Source organism: Stylophora pistillata, chromosome 8, assembly GCF_964205215.1.
Source record: "Stylophora pistillata chromosome 8, jaStyPist1.2, whole genome shotgun sequence".
NCBI lineage: Eukaryota > Metazoa > Cnidaria > Anthozoa > Scleractinia > Pocilloporidae > Stylophora > Stylophora pistillata.
This window is the reverse complement of record NC_142526.1, coordinates 5,079,075-5,100,044: the sequence shown is the minus strand read 5'-3', so window position 1 is coordinate 5,100,044 and position 20,970 is coordinate 5,079,075. Positions and strand designations below refer to the sequence as shown.

The following is a 20,970-nucleotide window of genomic DNA, read 5'->3' as shown; positions in this document are numbered from 1 at the left end:
TATTAAGTGGAAAATGTTATTCCATGTTCCCTTCAGTTCGTTCACTTCAATCTAATCCCATCAGCCTTAGACCTACTGATAAACTCGCCATTACGCAACGGCATAAAGCTGGCTCCGTTCTTATCCAGAAACTCAGCGTTTGCAGTATTTTTTTTTTTCGCGCTTTGCCCTCGCGCATGAAACGCGCTTCGCGTTCGCCTGAAAAAAGAAAAAAGCAGATGAAGAAGATACAAGGGAGTGGCTTGGAGGTAATCCTTTGGAAAAATAGACGGGAGAGAACACGGCCTTTCAGCGACAAAGCTTTTTGATACCCCAAAGGTGAAAAGTAAGGGCGTGGCACATCAGAACGAGAACGGAATCAGCCATTGAGAGCGAAGATTCTCCAACAGTTGAATCCTGTACGATGAAGAATCTTGTGCAGGCTCTGTAGTCACTGATTAAAATGTGTACCAACAGTAATACTAAACACGAGGCACCATATATTTCACAACTGAAAATACGTACCACACCTGATCGCCTGATTGATCCCCAGTTCTCGTAGGCCTTCTGCATCAGAGTTCATCTTCCATAAGCACATAACACGGGCTGTGATGCTGTTACGGCAAATAACTCTTCATACACTCTGTGTGGACTGTATGACATAAGTGTCTGATTGTAAATTCATCCAAGTCATGTGTTTGTTGGCTTGTACCGCCTCCTGGTTAGCTCAACTTGGTAGAGCGTCGGACTGTTGTGCGGGAGGTCGAGGGTTCAAGCCCCGGCCAGACTAACACTCAGGGTCTTAAAATAACTGAGGAGAACTTGCTACCTTTCTATAATATCAAGGAATGGATAGATATTCTAGTCTTCTCGCATAAGGACGAATAAATCGTAGGTCCCGTCTCAGTGCAGGGTTAGGGGTAGGAGACGTTAATTTCCCACGCACGAGATTACTGTGTGGTGGATGTCCTCCCCTGGGATGGGATGGGTGGGTATATCTGCTGAAGATGGACTGTATTGCCCTTTGCAGATTAGACATTTATATTTAGATTTAGACCCATTTTGCTCAATAGTATGTCTTGGAACGCTCCTCCAAAGCGTTGTGTGACATCCCAAGGAATGGCTGCGAAGGAGGTCACGCTTAACCGTCAGTTTTTGTGATATTCGTCACGAGATCCATCGTTCCCGTTCGTTTAATAGTCGCAGCTATGATTTTACAGATAATTTTCTCCTAACGACTTGCTATCTAAAGATAAAAATTTTCATTTTCAGGGTAAAAAATTCAATAAAACAAGAAAAAATAGCACTTGTTTGTTAATGTCTGTTTACCACGATTATATAACTGATCACTAGTACTCTACTCCGAAGTAAACCGCGAAGTATTCTGGGAGTTTCTTGTTGTCCTTGTCCAGTTGTCTGGGATTGGCAAGATGAAGTTAAGTCCAAGAGAATTAGAGGGTCTTTTGATACACCAAACTGGGTTTTTGGCTCAGAAAAGACTTGCGCGTGGTTTAAAACTTAATTTACCGGAAACTGTGGCTCTGATTGCTTCTCAGGTACTGAAAACCCGTCTGGTTACAAGCGCGTGCAAATGAATTTGTGATGCTTGTGTGCAAATATGGGTTCCTATGTAACATGCACGTGCATTTGGTTATAACCCCAGTACAGACCTTCGTGTTCGATGATATACTGGTATGGTACAGGAACGTGTGCTAAATTTCAGCTGTTGTTACAAGTGCATAACATGTGTGTTAGTAACTGTTACTAAAAGCGATAACATTCTATTGTCCCTCACGCAAACACAACAAACCTCGCCTTCCACGTGCACTTTACTTCCAAAGAGCGTGAAAACGACATCTTTACTCTAAGAATATAATCAAAGTCTTCCATCCACACCAGTATACTTGTTGAATACTGTGTTGTTGAATTAGCTGAAATCTTGGAAGTCTGCTTTGGGTGGTCCATAGTGGGAGTGCACATTGTTCAGCTCTGTTCATTTTGTTGTTCAAATTTCATTTTACAGCTCAATGAATTCATCCGTGATGGAAAGACTGTTGCTGAGTTGATGAATTTAGGGAAGCAATTTTTAGGTCAGTTTTCTACATCCACTCTAAAGATTACAATCTTTAAAATATGCTTTTGTGACTAATATTGTTTGATATAAGGTAAACTTGTTAAGCCCTTACCCGTGGAAATAGGTTAAGTCTGTCCTCAAGCTAAGTGGCCCAGTCAGCCATATGTGTAGCTTATCCAGGTTTCAGTAGCGTGAAGAGACCAGGAGTATTACTCCCCCCCTCTTAGATGGGATGCTAGTCCATCATAAGGTTACCCCCCCAGCATTACATCAGGCTTTCCTGACAGAACTCCTGGGTGAAGAGAGGCACTGTGAGAGTAAAGTATTTTGTCCAAAAACACAACGCAATGACTAGACTTTCTCAAAGTTGTTCGCTTGGTTTTCTGTTCTGGTGTGGGAGGACCTACATGCTCGCCCGCACGCACGCTCGCTCGGCTTGGCTCGCTCACGCTTCGCGCTCACTGTCACGCTACGCGCTTAAAAGTGCAACTTGTGTGCAAGTCTACACAATGACCTGCTCAGGTCTGAAACCTCGACCTTTCAACCCAGTACTTCCCACTCACTTCCTTAGATGTTAAATCCCAATCAGGTGGGGCTTCCTAGGATGCTCATTAAAGGAAATACCCTTCAGCATTTTGGTTCATTCAACCTTTTGAAGTTTTTAAGAGCAGGCATTGCATATGATTTTTATCCCCATTATTTAACTTACCTGGTAACATTTTACATTGAAATAGCAGGTGAGGTATGACCCCCAAGAGTGACTAGAATATAATTTCTCCTTACAGTCTTACCCCTGAATTACACTTTAAGTCATGAGAATAAAGGAAATGATCACTAACTTTAAAAAGCTCTTGATTGTTATTCAAATTCTCCTTGTCAGCATCTTGGGTAGTGCATAGCTAGTGAACAGTATGGAGAATATGCATTCTGATGTTAGTGTGTAGAGGGTGAACACAAAGGTATTTTCCTCATTAGGTGTGAATCAAGTGTTACCAGGTGTAGGGGAACTTGTTGAAGAAGTGCAAGTGGAAGGCACATTTCCTGATGGCACTAAATTGGTGAGGAATTAACATGTACATGTAACTTCTCCCTATACACAAATGAGCAACATTGCCAAGTTATCCTGATCTAACACCAAAAACTTATAACTAACTTACAAGGGAATGTGTAGCAGCTAGAGGGGAGAATTCACAATCAGATCTTGAGAGTAATTAGGGGTTAAAATATAGTCACTGACTATGAATTAAATTACTGTCAAGTTATCTTTTTATTTTACATTTTCTCCCGAAATTATTGCATGTTGGCCTGGAGTATGCCATGCTTAGATTATGCTTATTATATTTGAAAATTATACCTTTATAAAATTCAGCTATCATTTTATCACTTCTCCTTTCAGATCAATGCCTGTATCTAAATGACTGACACCACACCCACCCCTCCCCTAATCCAACAGTCAACTGAGAACAACTTAGGATTATTGTTGAGTTAGCGGAGGGGTGTGGATGCACAGTTTCTCAGAAATTGATATTAATCCTTAAATTCTTTACCCTCAGGTCACAGTTCACAGTCCCATATGCCAAGAAAATGGTGACTTAAAACTTGCCCTCTATGGAAGCTTTCTTCCTGTGCCTTCAGTGGAGATATTTTCATCTGCAAGTGCTAATGTTGTGTCTATGGTGAGTACTGACGTGAAATTGAAATATTAATTAATAATTACAAACAATTACTTGTGAACAAATTATATCAATGAGCTCTTGAAGGGCTCAGTAATTAAGTATCCTCTTAATTTATAGTTAGAAATTTGTGCATAAGATTAAGTCAACACTTGAGCTTAGTGGCTCAGAATACTGAAGATTATCTTCATTTGGTATCTGTACATGTAGCATAAAACAATAATATTATGAATACTCCTATAATTTTAATTCCTGGAGGGGACATAATTTTGTTTTTGACATCTCTTTCTACTAAAACTAAATGATATAAATACGTAAAGTCTGTTTACGAGCCTAGTGGCCCATTAGGCCGGTACTTAACTCTGGTTTCTGTCGCATGAAGCGACTAGGAGTATTTCTACTCCCCCCTGGATGGGATGCCAGTCCATCGCAGGGTTACCCCCAGCATTAAATTGCCGGTACCCATTTATACACCTGGGTGAAGAGGCACTGTGAGAGTAAAGTGTCTTGCCTAAGAACACAACACAATGTCCTGGTTGGGGCACGAACCCGGACCACTCGATCCGGAGTCAAGCGCACCAACCATGAGGCCACCGCGCCTCCACAAATGATATAAATGCTCATCTTTTATTTTAAATACTTAATATCATTTTTCTAGGGCGGTAAGAATTCACCTGGTGCCATGATTCCTTCTGTCAAAGGAGACATTTTATTGAATGCTCAGAGAAAGACCATTAAACTGAAGGTCACAAGCTTGTGTGACCGACCTATTCAAGTATGTCCTGTAATTGTCCATATATATACATTTCTACCACTATTGGCAGTAATGTCACAATCTGATTGGCCAATTTGCCATTGTTAATAAGAGTACAGACATTATACTGCTCACTTTAATGTGTCACACACTGAAAGAATTGTTTTATTTGACATCAATATTGTGGAAAAGATAAATCGACAGTGGCTTAGCTTGTTCTGTCAAAATTTGTTGCAACTCATTCAGCTGCACTTCGTAAGTCTACAACATTTTAACCACTGTGGTGACAAATATTGTTGTCGATAAGAGCTCAGACCACACTAAACCACTGTCAATTTGTTAAACATACATATTACATACATAATATAGTAAATACCTACACCCATATGTATGTATGTATATAGGTCCATATAACTTGTCTTAACTAATAATTTCACCCAACACTCAGAAATAAATGGATGAAAACATTAGAAATTGGTTTTTGGGTGAGATGGACGAGAGACTTCTTGAGATCAATTCCAAGTGCTTCATTTCTTGAAGAAGGCACAGTTGCTGCATGAATCAACTGATTTATAGCATTTTCAAAGTAGAAGTTGAGATGTCCAGAGGAGAGAAATTCCAAATGTTAGGCTTCACTGCATGTCACAGAATTACTTTGATAAATTTCCAAGAAAACCCAAATAGCTAGTTAACTAGATCTAAATAGCTAACTCAACTCCAAGGGACGGGTCCAGGGAGAGGATCAAGGAGGTCCAGACCCCCTCCCCTGCCCCCATCAGACTTGAGTGTTTTTTCTTTCTACTTGTTTGGCACAAAAACTCTTGCATCAAAACAATTGAATGATTCTACCCAAGACAAAGTATTTAAAATTCAATTGTCGTGACATGTTTCTTACCTTGTTCAGGTTGCAGTCGGATAATAAAGAACTAATTAAAATCAGTTCTGTAGTTTGGCATTCTAAGTTTGGACCTCTATCAAAGATGTTTGGATCCATCCTTGTATTTTGCACAAATCTGATATTTTATTCCCCTCACAGGTCGGAAGTCATTATCATTTCCTTGAGGTCAACAAGCAACTAGAATTTGACAGGGCAGCTGCCTATGGTATGAGGCTGGTAAGGCTGAAATAGGTGACAAGAAGATCAGATCCAGGTTCTTATCTTTGATATAATATCAAATTGTCTCAACTAATTTGGAAGGAGAATGTGTGACAAGAAGAAAGGTGAATTGTATAAGTTAATGTTAGAGATAGAAGCAAAGTTTCCAAGTGATTGGGAACTGGATTTGAGATCTGAATGAAGCAAACTCCTTGATGCACGTGTGTTTCAATGACAACAGTGCAACAGTTCTAGAGAAGGAAATACATCGTGAACACACTACGTAATCAAAATGAGAGGCTATAGACATAACGTAAGGCACCGAATTTACGATAACAAGCCTACACTTGTTGATTTGTGATCATTTTTAATTGTACAGAACATTGCTGCTGGTACTGCAGTCAGGTTTGAACCCGGAGACACCAAAACAGTTGAACTGGTTGATATTGCTGGAAACAAGTGAGCAAAGATTTTTAATTTTGGTAATGCTTGCACACAAAAGGATCAAAACTAGTCTTTGCTACTTGTAATTGAAAGTTACCTTGAAGCTCTCATTTGACTAGTTTTTACCCGCTTTTTAATAATAATTATGTTTAAGTCTAATACCACTTGCTCTGATGAAGGGCTAACTCTCAAAATGTCTGCCCGGCTATAGAAACTCTTTATGATGGCCAATGTTGCCAGCTTTGCCTGATCGTGCATGAATTTTCATTGGAGGAAAACAAAAGCCATTTCACTTGTAGATGCCTAAGTGATTGTCCAAACTGTTTTGTTGTCAAGTTTTCAGTTTTCATATTCTCAATTCCCTCCAAATTAATATCAAAGAATAGAATAGTGATTTAGGCATAAATATGTTGTTGGCCTGACTTATGCCAGAGTCATTTCAACCCTTGCTCAGTGGCTTGGGCTAAAATGAGTCAGAGTCTGACCCAAAACATATTTAAGCCCAGAACATAAAACTCCATCGGTTTTTTTAAGTGTCTTGCAGTGTACAAAATTCTGCTCAAGCTTTTCCCATAGTTGTCAATTTTTCCACTGATCTTAAAAAGATATCCTTTATTTCTCTTGCTAGAGTGGTCCGGGGAGGAAATGGACTGACAGATGGACCAGCTTCACCTGAAAACTTAGATGCTGTCATGAAGAAAGTTGCTTCAAAAGGTTTCGCTCATAAGCCACAGGTTTGTATATATAATGATATTTAAAAACTTCTTAATAACTGATTGGGTACTCGATCATTGGGAACAGTTAATTAATCTTTGAAAAACTTTGTGACTTAAGACTCAAAGTGTTTCTCGCAAGTCAGTGTAAGAAAAGTTAATGAGTTAAAATCTGTGACAGTGGTCTTTTAACTCTTTAACTTCCAGAAGTGCATGATTAACATGAAACTTCTCCCTATAATATCCATACATTATCCAACAAACATATAATGAGAATACTCAAACTTATCAGGTTGAAGTTGTTATCCTGATATAGCACCAAAGGGGAGAATTAGCAATCAGATCAATCAGATCAATCAGATCATGATAGTTAAAAGGTTCAAAACATGCTAAAAGAGGCCTTTGATCCAAACCCATCAAGAAAAACAAAAAAATTCACAATGGTGATCTCTGGAAGATATAGGAAAATCTATAACAATTACATTGTGGGATTTGTTACAGTACCCCCTTGTAATTTAAAATTTCATTCTTTCTTCCAAGGATTAAATGCAGATAATATAAAAAATAATAAGTCGTAATACATGTCATTTCCTGGCCACATGCGGAATAACTTTAAAGTTACGGTGGCCAATTTACCATTTCAACTTTGTTGATATATCCAAATTATTTCATTACCCTCACTGACGCAGCCCCAAAGAGTTTCTTTCGAAACTATCAGCTTTTATCAACTTTAAAGTTAAACAGGCAATATTCTCACAGAATAGTTATTAAACATTTATTAATTACAAATCTAAAATGACAGTATCATGAACTGTTTTCATTTGACAAAAGGATAAAGTTGACGCTGGTGTCAGTAAAGTGACCATCCCAAGACCACTGTACATTGAAATTTATGGTCCAACTGTTGGAGACAAGGTTTGTCTGTTTTGAACAGCTAACAATGAATTAAAAGTAATGTACAGGTAAAGAAATGATCCTCTCAGGTCACAGAGCTGCAAATTAAAGACACTGCAAAAAAGGGAGCTTGAATAAAATCTAAGCTTTGATGGGTTTATAGGCCCATGCATCCCAGATATTAGTTGGGCACTTCTCCCATTTCCTTTATTTTCTTGACCTTAATGTGTGATTCAGGGAAGATGTTTTAGGAGAAATTAGATGCTGGTCACTCATTAAAGGTCAAAGGGTAAAATAACCCTAAGGGAGACCAGCATCTAATTTCTCCTTACAACATCTTCCCTGAATCACACATTAAGGTCACAGGAGAATAAAGAAAATGATCACCAACCAAAGAAGCTCTTGATTGTTCAACAAATTCTCCTTGTCAGCACCTTAGGAAATTTATAGAGAACACTATGGAGAATTTGTATACTGATGTTAGAGTGGAAAGGGTTATGATGTGCTTAACTAGTCACTAAATGGTGCAGGTTGCATTGGGGAGAAAAACATTTGTTAGGACAGTTTTACAAACAGTCTGGAAAGTTAGAAATTTTATTATTAATTTATAGATATTTATTGTTCCTCTCAGGTCTGTCTCGGTGACAGTTGTCTCATTGTTGAGGTGGAAAAAGATTATACAGTGTATGGGGATGAACTTAAATTTGGAGGTGGAAAGGTGAGCGTTTGCTTCTAATTGAAACACTATACCTTCAAGTTGTAAAAAATTTTCTGTTGTTCTTGGAGTGATCTGTGTATGAAACATTTTTTTTTTTTGGGGGGGGGGGGTAGTATGGAAAGGGGAACAGAAAGATTTTTTTCGTCTAGTCTTGAGCATGGGATATTGCTGATCCTAGCAGTATGCAGGGTGGGTGTCAAATATGAACTTTGTGGTGGGCCTTGCTCACCATAGAGGCTCTGTGGCTCAGTGGTAGAGCATTGAAGAGTAGAAATTCTAAAGTCTGGAGTTCGATTCCTCATGGGGTCACTCAGAACTTTTTGCTTTGTTCTATGCATGTGACTCTGAGAGAAAAAAAATTTTTCTATAATTTTCTTTACCAAGCTCAAAATTACTTACCATCTTTCTTAACATTCTTTCTTGGAACGTTTTGTTAACAACCAATTTTTTGTTAGAGGACCAGTAAGATTTTCTGCTTCTTGTTGTATAAACTTAATTTTTAATTTGTGAGAAACATCATGCATATGCCACTCTCAGATTTATACATATATCTTTTTACCCAAGTGCGAGGGCCGTACTTGGAGAATATCGGCCCAAGGTCTTGACAGTACGGACAGAGCACAGCGAGGTCCGTACAGTAAAGACCGAGGGCCGATATTCTTCCAGTACGGTCCCGAGCAAGCTTGGTTAATAAGAGATTTATTATATGACTGAAGTTCAAAGGGACACAAGTGCGGTATCATTCGGGACCATTCAGGACAGTGCCCAGTCCAATACTTAGAGAATATTGGACCGGCAATATAGAGCATTTCGATTGGTTGATTTTAGTTATTGGCCCTATGACTGCCTGAGTCGTGTAATAAACACTTTTATTATCAGTGAGGAAAGTTCTTGTCAGCTGTAAGAATTTATTAAATTGATGTTTTATCCTTCCTGCAGGTTTTGAGGGAAGGCATGGGCCAGGCAGCAAATGTCACCAATGATACAGCACTTGACACTGTTATCACCAATGCTCTGATTGTGGATGCAGTTGCTGGAGTCATCAAGGCTGATGTGGGAATAAAGGTGTCAGTGCTACACTACTGTAACGTTACTTCATATTGCAAACTTAATATTAATTAAGTAAATTGAGGAAAAGGAAAACAGAAAATTTTAACTACATATCAAAAGAGTGTGAGTACTACATGGGGGAATTTTGGCCTGAGGTCATGGTTGCAGTATGGACCAAGCATAATGAGGTCTGTAACAAAAATGACATAGGCCCCAATATTTCTCAATGTGGCTCAAGCAAGTGAGGTTAGAAAGCCATTTATTTTATGAAACTTAAACCAAACTTGTTTATCTTCAATTGGTGGGCTTTCACAAACAATGATACCCACCTCAGATTTACCTCTGGACTACCTTATTTACCACATACATGTAATAAGATAGTTATTTCATTTCTTTCAGCATAATTTTGAGTGGTGCAGTAGTGTATAACAGTCCTGCAACTATACTGCTGGGGATCTGACATTTTCTCACATTTTTTTTTTGTTACAACATGCTTAGAATGGTATGATTTCTGCAATTGGAAAAGGTGGTAACCCAGATGTAATGGCAGGTGTCACAAAGGTTGGTTCAACTCCATTATTATGATGATACGTTTATGATAATTTATGATAACATAATTATTTTTGAGAAATGAGTTGTAATGCACATGTAAGCATCTCCTTGTAGATACCTGGGCACTATATAAAATCTCAATAAAATATTATTAAATTCAACTCTTTGATAGTCAAACTGACAGATTTAGGGGTTGCAGTACTATATAGCTTCCTAAATATTCCTATAAAAACTTTGCTGAAATACATGTACCTCAGTCTGTAAAACTAAGCTAATCATTAGTTATTTTGTGTTAGGGGATGGTTTGTGGTGTTGGCACAGAGGTCATAGCTGGTGAGGGACTCATCTTGACTGCAGGTGGGATTGACGCACACATTCACTTCACTTGCCCACAACTTGCCGAAGAAGCTATCGCATCTGGACTTACCACCATGGTTGGAGGGGGCACTGGTATGAAGTTTTGTTCTAAATATATATGCTGACATTTTAATTGGTAGGCCTTGTTGAAGAAGGTCCTCCTTTTTCGTGATCTTGGTGAACCATTATTTATCACTGCACCTCATGGCCATCATGTTATAATTTTTGTCAAAACAGATTGAGTAGTTTGGGATGGGAAGTTTTTTCGGAATTTGCTATATCATGCAGAAGGACTCAAATATACAATGAATGTACCGGTATCCAGAAAGAGTGTATTAAACTCGATCCGTTCCTGTCAACAAGAAATTCAACTGGCAGCTGGTTATTAATTTTTTGGTAATCACACTGCTCAGTCATCAAAGAATATACACTGAATGCTAATTATCAAGTAGAGATCTAACAGTCAAGGTATTTCTTGATTGCCAATGACGACATCTATTTGTACTCAAATTATTAACTAACATAAAAGTGATTTTCTGTTCTTCACAGGTCCTGCGACAGGTACTTGTGCAACGACTTGCACTCCTGGGCCAAACCACATCAAGTGAGTTATATGAAAAAGATGGGATTGAGATTTACACTTCACCCTTAAATAAATGAACCCGTTAACTACCAAGATCTGACTGATAATTCTCCCCTCTAACTGCTATATATTCCCTTGTAAGTTAGTTATAAGAAGTTGGTGTTAGATCAAGGTAACAACTTCTACCTGATAAATTTGAGTATTCTCATTACCTGTTTCTTGGATAATGTATGGATATTATAAGGAGAAGTTACATGTTAATCACCTCAGGGAGTTAAAGAGTCAACTGATTGTCTAACAATGGTTGCAGAAGTGAAAAGATAATTGAATGTCTTTTTCAGGGCAATGATTCAAAGTACAGACGGCTTCCCTCTTAACTTTGGGTTCACGGGTGAGCTGAGTTCTGTTTCATTGATTCTTCTTTCCTTGACTTTTCTATAATGTGTTAGTGAGGCTTATTCTGATGATTGCAATTCAAAATCAATCCTGTTTTTAGGCAAGGGAAACACTTCAAAGTCTAGTGGGGTAGCAGCAGAGTTAGAAGAACAGATTAAGGCTGGTGCTATTGGGTAAGACTCATTTCTGCGTACAATATCACCGCTGAATCATTCATTAAGGTCAGTAGAATAAAGGAAATGATCACCAACTGAAGAAGCTCTTGATTGTTAAACAAATTCTCCTTAGTGGTACCTTAGGAAATGTATAGAGAACAGTATGGAGAATATGCATACTGATGTTAGGGTGTGATTGGATTAATAAGACATGGAGAAATTCTGCAAAAGAACAATCCGCGTTCTATACGCTTTGAGAGTGCATTTTGCCCTTTGAATATAGGTGACAATTAAAGGAAGCTAAATTTATATGTAAAAGGAAAAAGTATACTGATGTTAGGGTGTAGTTGGATTAATAAGCCATGGAGAAATTTCTGTGAAAGAACAATCAGCTTTCTATAAGCTTTGAGAGTGCATTTTGCCCTTTGAATTAGATGACTTAAAGGAAGCTAAATTTATGTGTAAACTAAGGGAAAAATTGGACTCTAAAATTATTTTAAAGAAAAAAATTGAATGATAAAGATGTTGTCCTTTTTCCTCCAGAATTTTACTTTTTGCTAAAAAACCTGACTTTTTTATCACTTCAAACTAACGAGTCAGTGTTCATCTAACTGTTTTTGTTTGCAAAAGCTTAAAACTTCATGAAGATTGGGGAACAACTCCTGCTGCAATTGACTGTGCACTGACTGCTGCTGAAAAACATGATGTGCAGGTGAGTATTTTAGCAATTATTTATTTTAGTAATTAATTGATATTTTTTGTACAATAATTTTTAATGATAATATTGTTATCAATTCTACAATGCTTCAAATTTCATTGATTAATGGCCATGATTGTGATTCCAGAAATAGTGGAATAGCTAAGGGAATAATTTATTCACTTGCCTTATTAAATACCTATTAAAGAAAATTACCTCTCTTCAATGAAAGTGATACGAGTTGAACTGTCGATGCAATAATGGGTGAGAATTCTGATATGATTGTGGTTAGATTCAACTTGGAACAACCAGATGGCATGCATATGGGCTTCACAAGGATTCTTGCTCCACCAGAATCACAAGGAATATTCTGAATGTTTTGGAGTTATGTTAAACTTCCTGTATGACTTGACTAACTTGTGTTCTTGTTGCTTGTTTATGGCTGTAACTGAAGCAGTTGTGATAATGACAAAGGCAAAACTTGCAATGATGAGGAGAAAAAGTTTGAGTTAATCTGCAGTCTATTACTAATTTTTTATTTATTTATTTGTTTCTTTTTCCTTGGTAAAAATTCTGTCAATAGTTATGATTATTTCTGTTTGTGTAGATTACCATCCATACTGACACACTGAATGAGTCAGCTTGTGTTGAACAGTCTGTGGAAGCTTTTAAGGTGATTGTATAGCTCTGATGTTGTTGCACACTCACCATCAGTATACAAGGCTGCATTTACATGCTTTTTGGGTGGAAACAGAGGTGGTTCAAGTTGTTGCCAAAGGGGTTTAAAGGGGGGACTGTAGAGGATTGACTGCCGATCAGGAAGGGATTATTGGAAGACGTCAAAGCCTTAGTGGGGATCAGTTAAATTTAATTGTGATTGACACAACCAAAATCTCCAGACCCCCTCCTCCCCAGGCAATAAATAATCACCAGTCCCTCAGTGAATTGTTTTAGCATCTCTCATGCCCCACCCAGTTAATAGAAAACTTGATGCACTGAGGCTGCAAATTAAAGGTCACAGCTTTGACTTTAAAGCATTAGACAAAGTACTTCCTAAATGAGTTGGTAGCATTTTCTCTCTGCCAAAACCAAGCATACTCTGTTATGGAGAGAATCACAGAGGGAGTGATGCATTCTGATGAAAACCAAAACACATTTACTTCCTGTGCTGGAAAGGGGCTTGACTCCTCACTGTGATCTGTTGTTTGCAACTATTAGTGTTCCGATCCGTCAAGCTCTGATCCATTACCCAAAAAATAGATGAGGTCAGAACTCTTCTTCAGCAGTGTAACCGGGTTTATTGAAAATAAACGTTTAGGTGAAACTAGAAAGCGTCTTCACCAGAGCACCTACAAATGACAGTTTTCTTTTTTGACAGCATGCTTCTGCTATCCCACAATGCTTAACAAACCAATACGTGAAAACGTGTAACGCAATGAGTCACGCGTGACAGAACAATTAGACTTTCCTGACCACCACAGTTGTCTAACATATCTGTTTGTTTCGGGTGACTGTAGGGTCGAACAATCCACACCTATCACTCTGAAGGCGCAGGTGGTGGCCACGCCCCTGATATCATTAAAGTGTGTTCTGAAGAGAATGTAATTCCATCATCAACCAACCCAACCAGGCCATTTACCCGCAACACCATTGATGAGCACTTGGACATGCTGATGGTTTGCCACCATCTTGACAAGTACGGTCTCAAATAAATTATATATGAAATAAATCATAATTATTTAAAAGTTACATTTGGACAATTATAACCAATAAACCAATTCATAAGCAGGGAGTAGTGAACATGGAAAAGTTTCCCTTCCCTCCTTTCCAAAAGGTGGCTTTGTAGCTCAGGTACAGGTTAATCCATTAAACCATCCACTCCCAAGATCTCCTCAGTAATTCTCCCTACTGTCTGTCATACATTTGTTATCATATGAGTTTGGAGAATTTGTTATTGGATCAACTAATTATCCCCTTATTGAATTGAAAGGGTTTACATGGTTAGTGAAAAAGTGCGTCATCAATTTGTCAAAAATGTTTGTAAATGTATCTTTTACTTTCAATTATTTTTCACAGTCAAGTATCTTTATTCTGTTATAGTTTTCTGTTTAGAAAGTTTGCGAAATATTACTTTTAAAATAGGAGAATGATGAAATGTTTTTGTTCAGAAATCTGAAGGAGGATGTGGCATTTGCTGAGTCTCGTATCAGAGCAGAAACAATTGCTGCAGAGGATATACTCCATGACATGGGAGCCATCAGCATTATCTCTTCAGATTCACAGGTAAAGACCCCATACATAACTCTAACTAACCAAGCTGGAGGTTGATACTTTAAGTAACAGACCGGGTTTTCGCACTTGGATTTATGGCCAAGTGCAAAGCCTAGGCTATAAATCTGAAAGGAAAAATGAGGTTCCATAACTTACAGTATGGACAGAGAAAAAAAGGTCTGTAAGATTTTTATTATATCTTAAACTGGAAACAAATTCACTGACTAAATTGACCAATCATAGCCCATGTACTCACTGAGAGGTACAATAAGCTTGCTTCATACACCTTTTTTTTTTGAGGTAAAAGACTACAAATTGCTCTCACCCTACAGGCTCATGCAATTGTGTTGTCTTTGAAAAATTTACTCATGCTGTTTAACACCAAATTGCACTCAAAATCAGGAACAAAGAAAAAGGAGGCAGCGTGGCCAAGTGGTCAGCGTGTTGGACTCACAATCCGTCGCTCCCGGGTTCGAGTCTCACCCTAACCACTACCTGGATTTGTTTCACGGTAGCTCCGAGTTCAAATCCTAGGCCATGCTTGTAAATAGCCAACTGGTTTGCCTCCAGCCAGTTGGGATTCTTAACAATGTTATTTTCAATTTGAATTATTTGTTTAGAGTCCACAATGTAAACTACTGGGTTACCAGTAATTGTGTTAGCTATTATAGTTAATTTTTTTTTATTTTTTTATTTATTTATTTATTTATTTATTTTTTAAAGTTAATTTTTTTTTTCGACATTGTCACCAATACATATGGACCTAGAAACGAGGCCAGTAAGATATTTATTATACCCGTGGGTTCAAATAGATGGGGAAGGTTTCTATTTAAAATACTGGCTGGTTAAACTGACCAATCATATAGCACATGTACTAACTGAGTAGGTTATACCATCTGTATTTTTAGTTGCGAGAGTCTTTATCACATCAGATCCAACTTTAAACTCAGAAATGTCATCTTGTTCTCGTTGCAGGCCATGGGCCGTGTTGGAGAAGTGATCTGTCGCACATGGCAGACAGCTGACAAAATGAAAAAGCTGCGAGGAAAGCTCTCTGATGAAAAGGTAACAATTGTAAAATATTTCAATCTTTGTGAGATAAAAATTTTTCGATTAACTTAGGGTCCATCCTTTTTGGCAATTCCCAATGCTCAGTTTTTATTGCTTATCAAGCATAGCGATGTTTAGTTAATAACCAGGTTTTGAAAATTGTTTATTTGATTGTGATCAGGGGAATGATACATTGTAATTGTTGCGGCATGTATTTACAGTTACTATTAATTTGTGTTCTCACAAGGGTGACAATGACAATATCCGTGTGCGCCGTTATGTAGCCAAGTACACAATAAACCCAGCATTGGCACATGGAATGTCACATGTTATTGGATCAATAGAGGTAAATAAACAAGTCTGGTAAAAGAGCCTTTATTAAAGAACTTCATGAGAAAATGCCTGATATGACCTGTGATACATATATAATTTGGATATATCAACAAAGTTGAAATGGTAAATTGGCCACCGTAACGATTACAAAAGCTGATGTTTTTTCGAGCGTTAGCCCTTCGTCGGAGCGAATGATACAAAAACATTGCTAGATTCTCCCTCTTAATTGTTTTGGTTTTGCTTTGTGAAACAGAGGGAGAAGATAATGTTTCATCAATAGTCAATCAAATATACATCTGTTCATAAGAATAAAAGAAATGATCACTTCTTATTCAAGAAACTCCTGATTGTCAAACATATTCTCCTTGTTAATACAAAAACAAAGGTATAGAGAGGCAGTTTGGAGAGTTTGCATACTGATGTTAGGGTGTTTATCCATTAACCACTAGCTATAGAGTGACCAGCATCTATTTTCTCCCTACAATAATCCCCCTGAAACACACACTCAGTAAGGCTACAAGAATAAAGGAAATGATCACTAACTAAAGAAGCTCTTGATTGTGAAACAAATTCTCTTTGTCAATTCCTTTGAATATGCACAGAGAACAGTATGGAGAATATGCATACTGATGTTAGGGTGCAAATATAATTTGCAGGTTGGAAAGCTGGCTGATTTGGTGTTGTGGAATCCAGCACTGTTTGGTTCTAAGCCAGAGATTGTGGTGAAAGGAGGACAAATCGCATGGTCCCAGATGGGTAAGAAATGCAATGCCTATAGTTGAATGATGATTTTTTTGTCTTTCGTCAAAAAAAAGAAAAAATTAAAGGAACTAATTCTTGCAGTCCAGTACTGAATTAAAACATTTCAGTACTGTAAATTAAACAATTCAAGGAAAGCCAACTCATGGCATTGTTCTGCTTCTTGTGGGCACATTAAAATTGGCAACTGAGGGAAGCTATTTGACCAAGTTCAACGCTTTTTTCAGTTGGAGCACTTTTGTTGATATCAGTCTCGAAAGATTCATACCCATTTGTAAGATTATTAAAAAATTAAATATTTTGAAAAATGTGAAATATTTTGTATTTTACAACTAAATTAAAAACTGTTTTTGTTTCATTAGGGAATCCCAATGCCTCCATACCAACTCCACAACCTGTGAGGCCACGCCCCATGTTTGGCGCCTTTGGGGCTGCTATTGGAGCTAACTCTGTTGTGTTTGTCAGCCAGGTCAGTGAAAGTTTGATAGTTTTACGGGCCTAGGAAAGCTCTTGTAGTAGTTTGGAGGTGATCATACAGTTTTTCATAGTTAAAAATCAGAATTGACCGGAACTTTTATGGGGACGTATTTTTGATTAACAGTATGTTTTTCTTTTCATAAATGTGTTTAGGAATGTACCAAGCACAATGTGTGTCAGACATATGGTATCAGCAAGAAGTCTGTTGCAGTTAAGGGGTAAGGGCATCATGGAATGTTACATCCACAAATTTGATGGAAGTTTGATGATAAAATCTAAGTTAAGACAGATGATAGGGTTTTCAGTAAGAGCCAGTTACTGATGGACAAACTCAGCCTTTAAGACCTCTTACCACAGTTTGTTAAGCCTGCAAGCAGGCTCTTGCATTTGGGTTTCCCCTTGCAGCCCCTTTTCAGGCACTGCCCCATATCTCACTATTGTTAGCCAGTTATTGAAGCCCCTGCAGGTGGACCATTCAGACAGACAGATGGATCCGACAGACCGCCAGACCATCTGACAGACTGACTAAGTGATCTAATGACCCAGTGATCAACTTTGGGAGAATGGTCAAGAGACTGACCAAACAAATGACTGACAAAATGATTGATTGACTGCTTGAGTGCCTGCCCAATAAACTAGACCGTTAGACTGCAAGCAGTCCCTTTGTTTTGGCCAAGTTTGTCATGCGAGTTAAAAAAAAAAAGTCAGGGAAAAAAAAATTGAGGTTAGGACTTCACCAAATAGGGGGGGACTACTTGTAGTCTGGCCTGTTGAAAATGTTTACACTCTTATTTGTCAACTTAATGACCCTTTGGCCACCAAGAGCGACTAGCATCAATCTAATTTCTTCCTACAATTCATCCCTGCGTCACACATTTAGTTCATAAGAATAAAGGAAAGCTCTACAATTGATTAATTGTTTAACAAATTCTCCTTGTCAGCACTGAGGAGATGTATAGAGAACAGTGTGGAGAATATGAATACTGTTGTTACGATGTACTGGGTTGAGTTATGCTTCCATTAACTTTTCTGCAGTCAAGTAACACCAATCTATCCATGTAGGCTTTGATTGATTCTTAAACGTTGTTTGTCTACAGGTGCCGCACAGTGAAAAAGAAAGACATGGTGCTAAACAACTACTTGCCCAAGCTTACAGGTGAGATAGAAAGAAAAATGGCTGACCAGGTTTCTGTTCAGGATTAGATCTTGATATTTTGCACATTGTCATCCAGTAATTGTTGGGAGACACAGTTGTGACAGGACGGAAAATGCGTGAACTGTAAGTACCTTCTGTTGTCCCATACAAAGCCTTAGAATACAAAATATTGGTATGGGACAACGGGAGGTACTTACACAGTGCATGCATTTTCCATCCTGTCATGGTAATGGTTTGTGTGCCAGGGTCAAGAGGTTTGGGTTTGAGATCTGGGCGGGTCCTTTTGTTGTGTTCTTGGGCAGCACACTACTCTCGCAGTGCCTCTCTCCATCTAGGAGTGTGAAAGGGTAGTGATGAATTGTCAGGGAAGCCTGATGAAATGCTTGGGGGACTGGCTTCCCATCCAGGGGGGGGAGTAGTATTCCCCTAGCCCCTTCATGCTAAGGAAACCGAGATGAGCTCTGACTGTGTGTGCCACTTGGCTCAACTACAGACTCTATTTTTACATCCAGTAATAATTGTTTACTTTACTGTTTACTCTTTGTTTTCGCTTTTGTTGCTTTGCAGTGGATCCCCAGACATACAAAGTTCACATTGTGGATCCTGAGAATCCATCTGCTAAGGAGCACATTACATGCAATCCAGCAGAAACTATCCCTATGGCTCAACGATTTTTTATCTTCTAAAAGCGTAGAGGAACAGACGAAAAGGGTTGCTCCAGATACATTACTCCGATGAAACAAATTCTGGTTAAATTTAGAAACTGGATGTGATTAGGCATAAATGATGAACTGTTATTAATACCAGTCTTGTAATTACAATAACTATGGTTGATGAGGTTACACAACAAACTCCCCTTAAAGAAACTCTTGTGAAAGGACAGCTTTTTGTATATGTTAATTATAGGATGCAGCTCTTGGCCTGTGAAGTAAGGAGGACTTGTATTTGAGAAATGGTTACCTTGACAAGTGCCCAAAAGTGGCCATGTGTGGTATAAATCTCAAGTGGCTGCCCGTCATTCCACTCTAGCTTCAATTACAAAGTAACACCTTTTTCCTGTCACAAGAGTGTCTCATGCATACTAGAGCTTACGCTGTGTCTTAACCCTTTTACACCCTAACATCAGTATACAAATTCTCTAAACTGTTCTGCATATATTTCCTATGGTACTGGCAAGGAGAATTTGTTTGAAATCAAGAGTGTTTTTTAATTTGGTGATCATTTCCTTTATTCTCTTAACCTTAATGTTTGATCCAAGGGTGATATTGTAAGGAGAAATTAGATGCTGGTCACTTTTACAGGGATTAAAGGATTAAATGAGTAATGGGGTGTAATTTCTTCAGTAGGTAAGGAGATGTGTTGTAATATTGGAGGTCAGATGGCAATAGGTATTTCTGCATCCTGTTTCAGAAGAAAAGTCAACAACAGAAACTAAATGTATAACATTTGTATAGTCAACTAAGTTCATTAATTAAGAACAGTCCAGATTTAATCTTGTCAAACACCGAATTGAAATATGGTGTCCAATTTGAATTGCCATTGTTCTGGACTCCCTAGCCTCTCACACATGAGATAATCCTTTTGTGTTTGCATGTGAAGACGAGGCTAGTGAGTCCAAAACAATAGTAATTCAAATTGGACGCCATATTTTGATTTGGTGAATTGCTAAGATTAATCAAAATATCATACTTGAAATGTTCAATGGTGACCCAGTTCAGCACATTCAAAGTTGATTATATAGAATATCGTGTGGTTATGAATTTTTTTGCCATTTTTTCTAGAGTGTTATTATAATTTCAAACAAAAAAAGGTTTAACTAAACTGGATGTTATAAATGTTAGGTTTAGACATAGATGTCAGTCAAGCTTGTTGAAAGATGGAGCTTTGAGTGGTGCTTTTTGTTAAAATAATGCTGTTGTATTTCATTTAATAGATGTAGCACATTCTCTTGAGGAGTTACATGTAATCAACTGTTGTCTTATCAGGTTGCAGTAATTATCTGTTGCTATTATTCAAATAAAGAAGGTAAATGTTCTGATTCAGATGTGCATCGTGGTTTTCGCACCAATTTATCCAAAGCTTCAACTTATCACCCCTCCCCTGAGGTGTGCCATGGGCATTTGAATGTCATCTGTGCTCAGGGGTGGGGAATTTGAACCTTGTCTGGGTGGTGTGGGGAATTTGAGCCAAAAGTTTCAAATTATTTCACTGCAAATACACTTCTTTATCTTTTATTAGGGAAGTTTTTAAAGGTGAAGAGTTTACTTTTGCAAGCAAATGGCTCAGAAGAAAAGGTCTACAAGATCTAGGTTTTTAAAGCAAGAATAGTCAAATCATTTGCAGGGGTGGATCCAGGATTTGTTTGAGGAGGAATACCACTTGTATTAGATAGCTGCAGGTCATCTCAGGGGGGGGGGGGTGTGGACCCCCTGCACCCTCCCCCTAGATCTGCCCCTGATTTGGCAGTTAGTGGATAGGAAGCTACTGACCTTGCCTTTTACAAAAAATTTGATCAGCAAATTCTCTGCTCATGTAGCACATCTGAACACAATTTTGGCACAGGGGGCAGGCATTTGAACAAACCAGCCTTCAAAAGTTCAAATGCAAGGGGACTTATCTGGAGGAGGATGCTCAAGCTTTGAATTTACTGATACACTACTGCATGCTATAATATTGGGAATGCTCTACTCCAGAGATCTTTGTTGCACTTGCCTGGCGATGTTATGTACAAAGGTGAGACTTAAGGTTCTGGAGTAAAAAAAAATGATGAGGTTCTTGGCACCAGAATT

General features: G+C 38.2%; 1 protein-coding gene across 1 annotated transcript; it reads left to right on the top strand.

Moving 5' to 3' along the window:
- Window positions 1-1,369: 1,369 nt before the first annotated feature.
- Window positions 1,370-20,223, top strand: LOC111327138 (uncharacterized). The gene is made up of 27 exons (XM_022931247.2): window positions 1,370-1,535; window positions 2,003-2,069; window positions 3,029-3,111; window positions 3,607-3,729; window positions 4,385-4,501; window positions 5,517-5,594; window positions 5,956-6,035; window positions 6,649-6,754; window positions 7,565-7,648; window positions 8,259-8,345; window positions 9,285-9,410; window positions 9,894-9,956; window positions 10,244-10,397; window positions 10,854-10,908; window positions 11,229-11,278; window positions 11,384-11,456; window positions 12,069-12,150; window positions 12,743-12,808; window positions 13,653-13,831; window positions 14,304-14,418; window positions 15,382-15,471; window positions 15,704-15,802; window positions 16,446-16,545; window positions 16,911-17,017; window positions 17,179-17,243; window positions 18,123-18,181; window positions 18,749-20,223. The coding sequence occupies exons 1-27, from the start codon at window positions 1,410-1,412 to the stop codon at window positions 18,865-18,867; spliced, it is 2,553 nt and encodes an 850-aa protein (XP_022786982.2). The 5' UTR covers window positions 1,370-1,409; the 3' UTR covers window positions 18,868-20,223.
- Window positions 20,224-20,970: the final 747 nt, after the last annotated feature.

Coding starts and splice junctions, on each gene's coding strand:
- LOC111327138 (XM_022931247.2), top strand. CDS start 1,410: ATGAAGTTAAGTCCAAGAGAATTAGAGGGTCTTTTGATACACCAAACT. Junction 9,411..9,893: donor AGGCTGATGTGGGAATAAAG/GTGTCAGTGCTA, acceptor CAACATGCTTAG/AATGGTATGATTTCTGCAAT. Junction 16,546..16,910: donor AATCGCATGGTCCCAGATGG/GTAAGAAATGCA, acceptor TTGTTTCATTAG/GGAATCCCAATGCCTCCATA.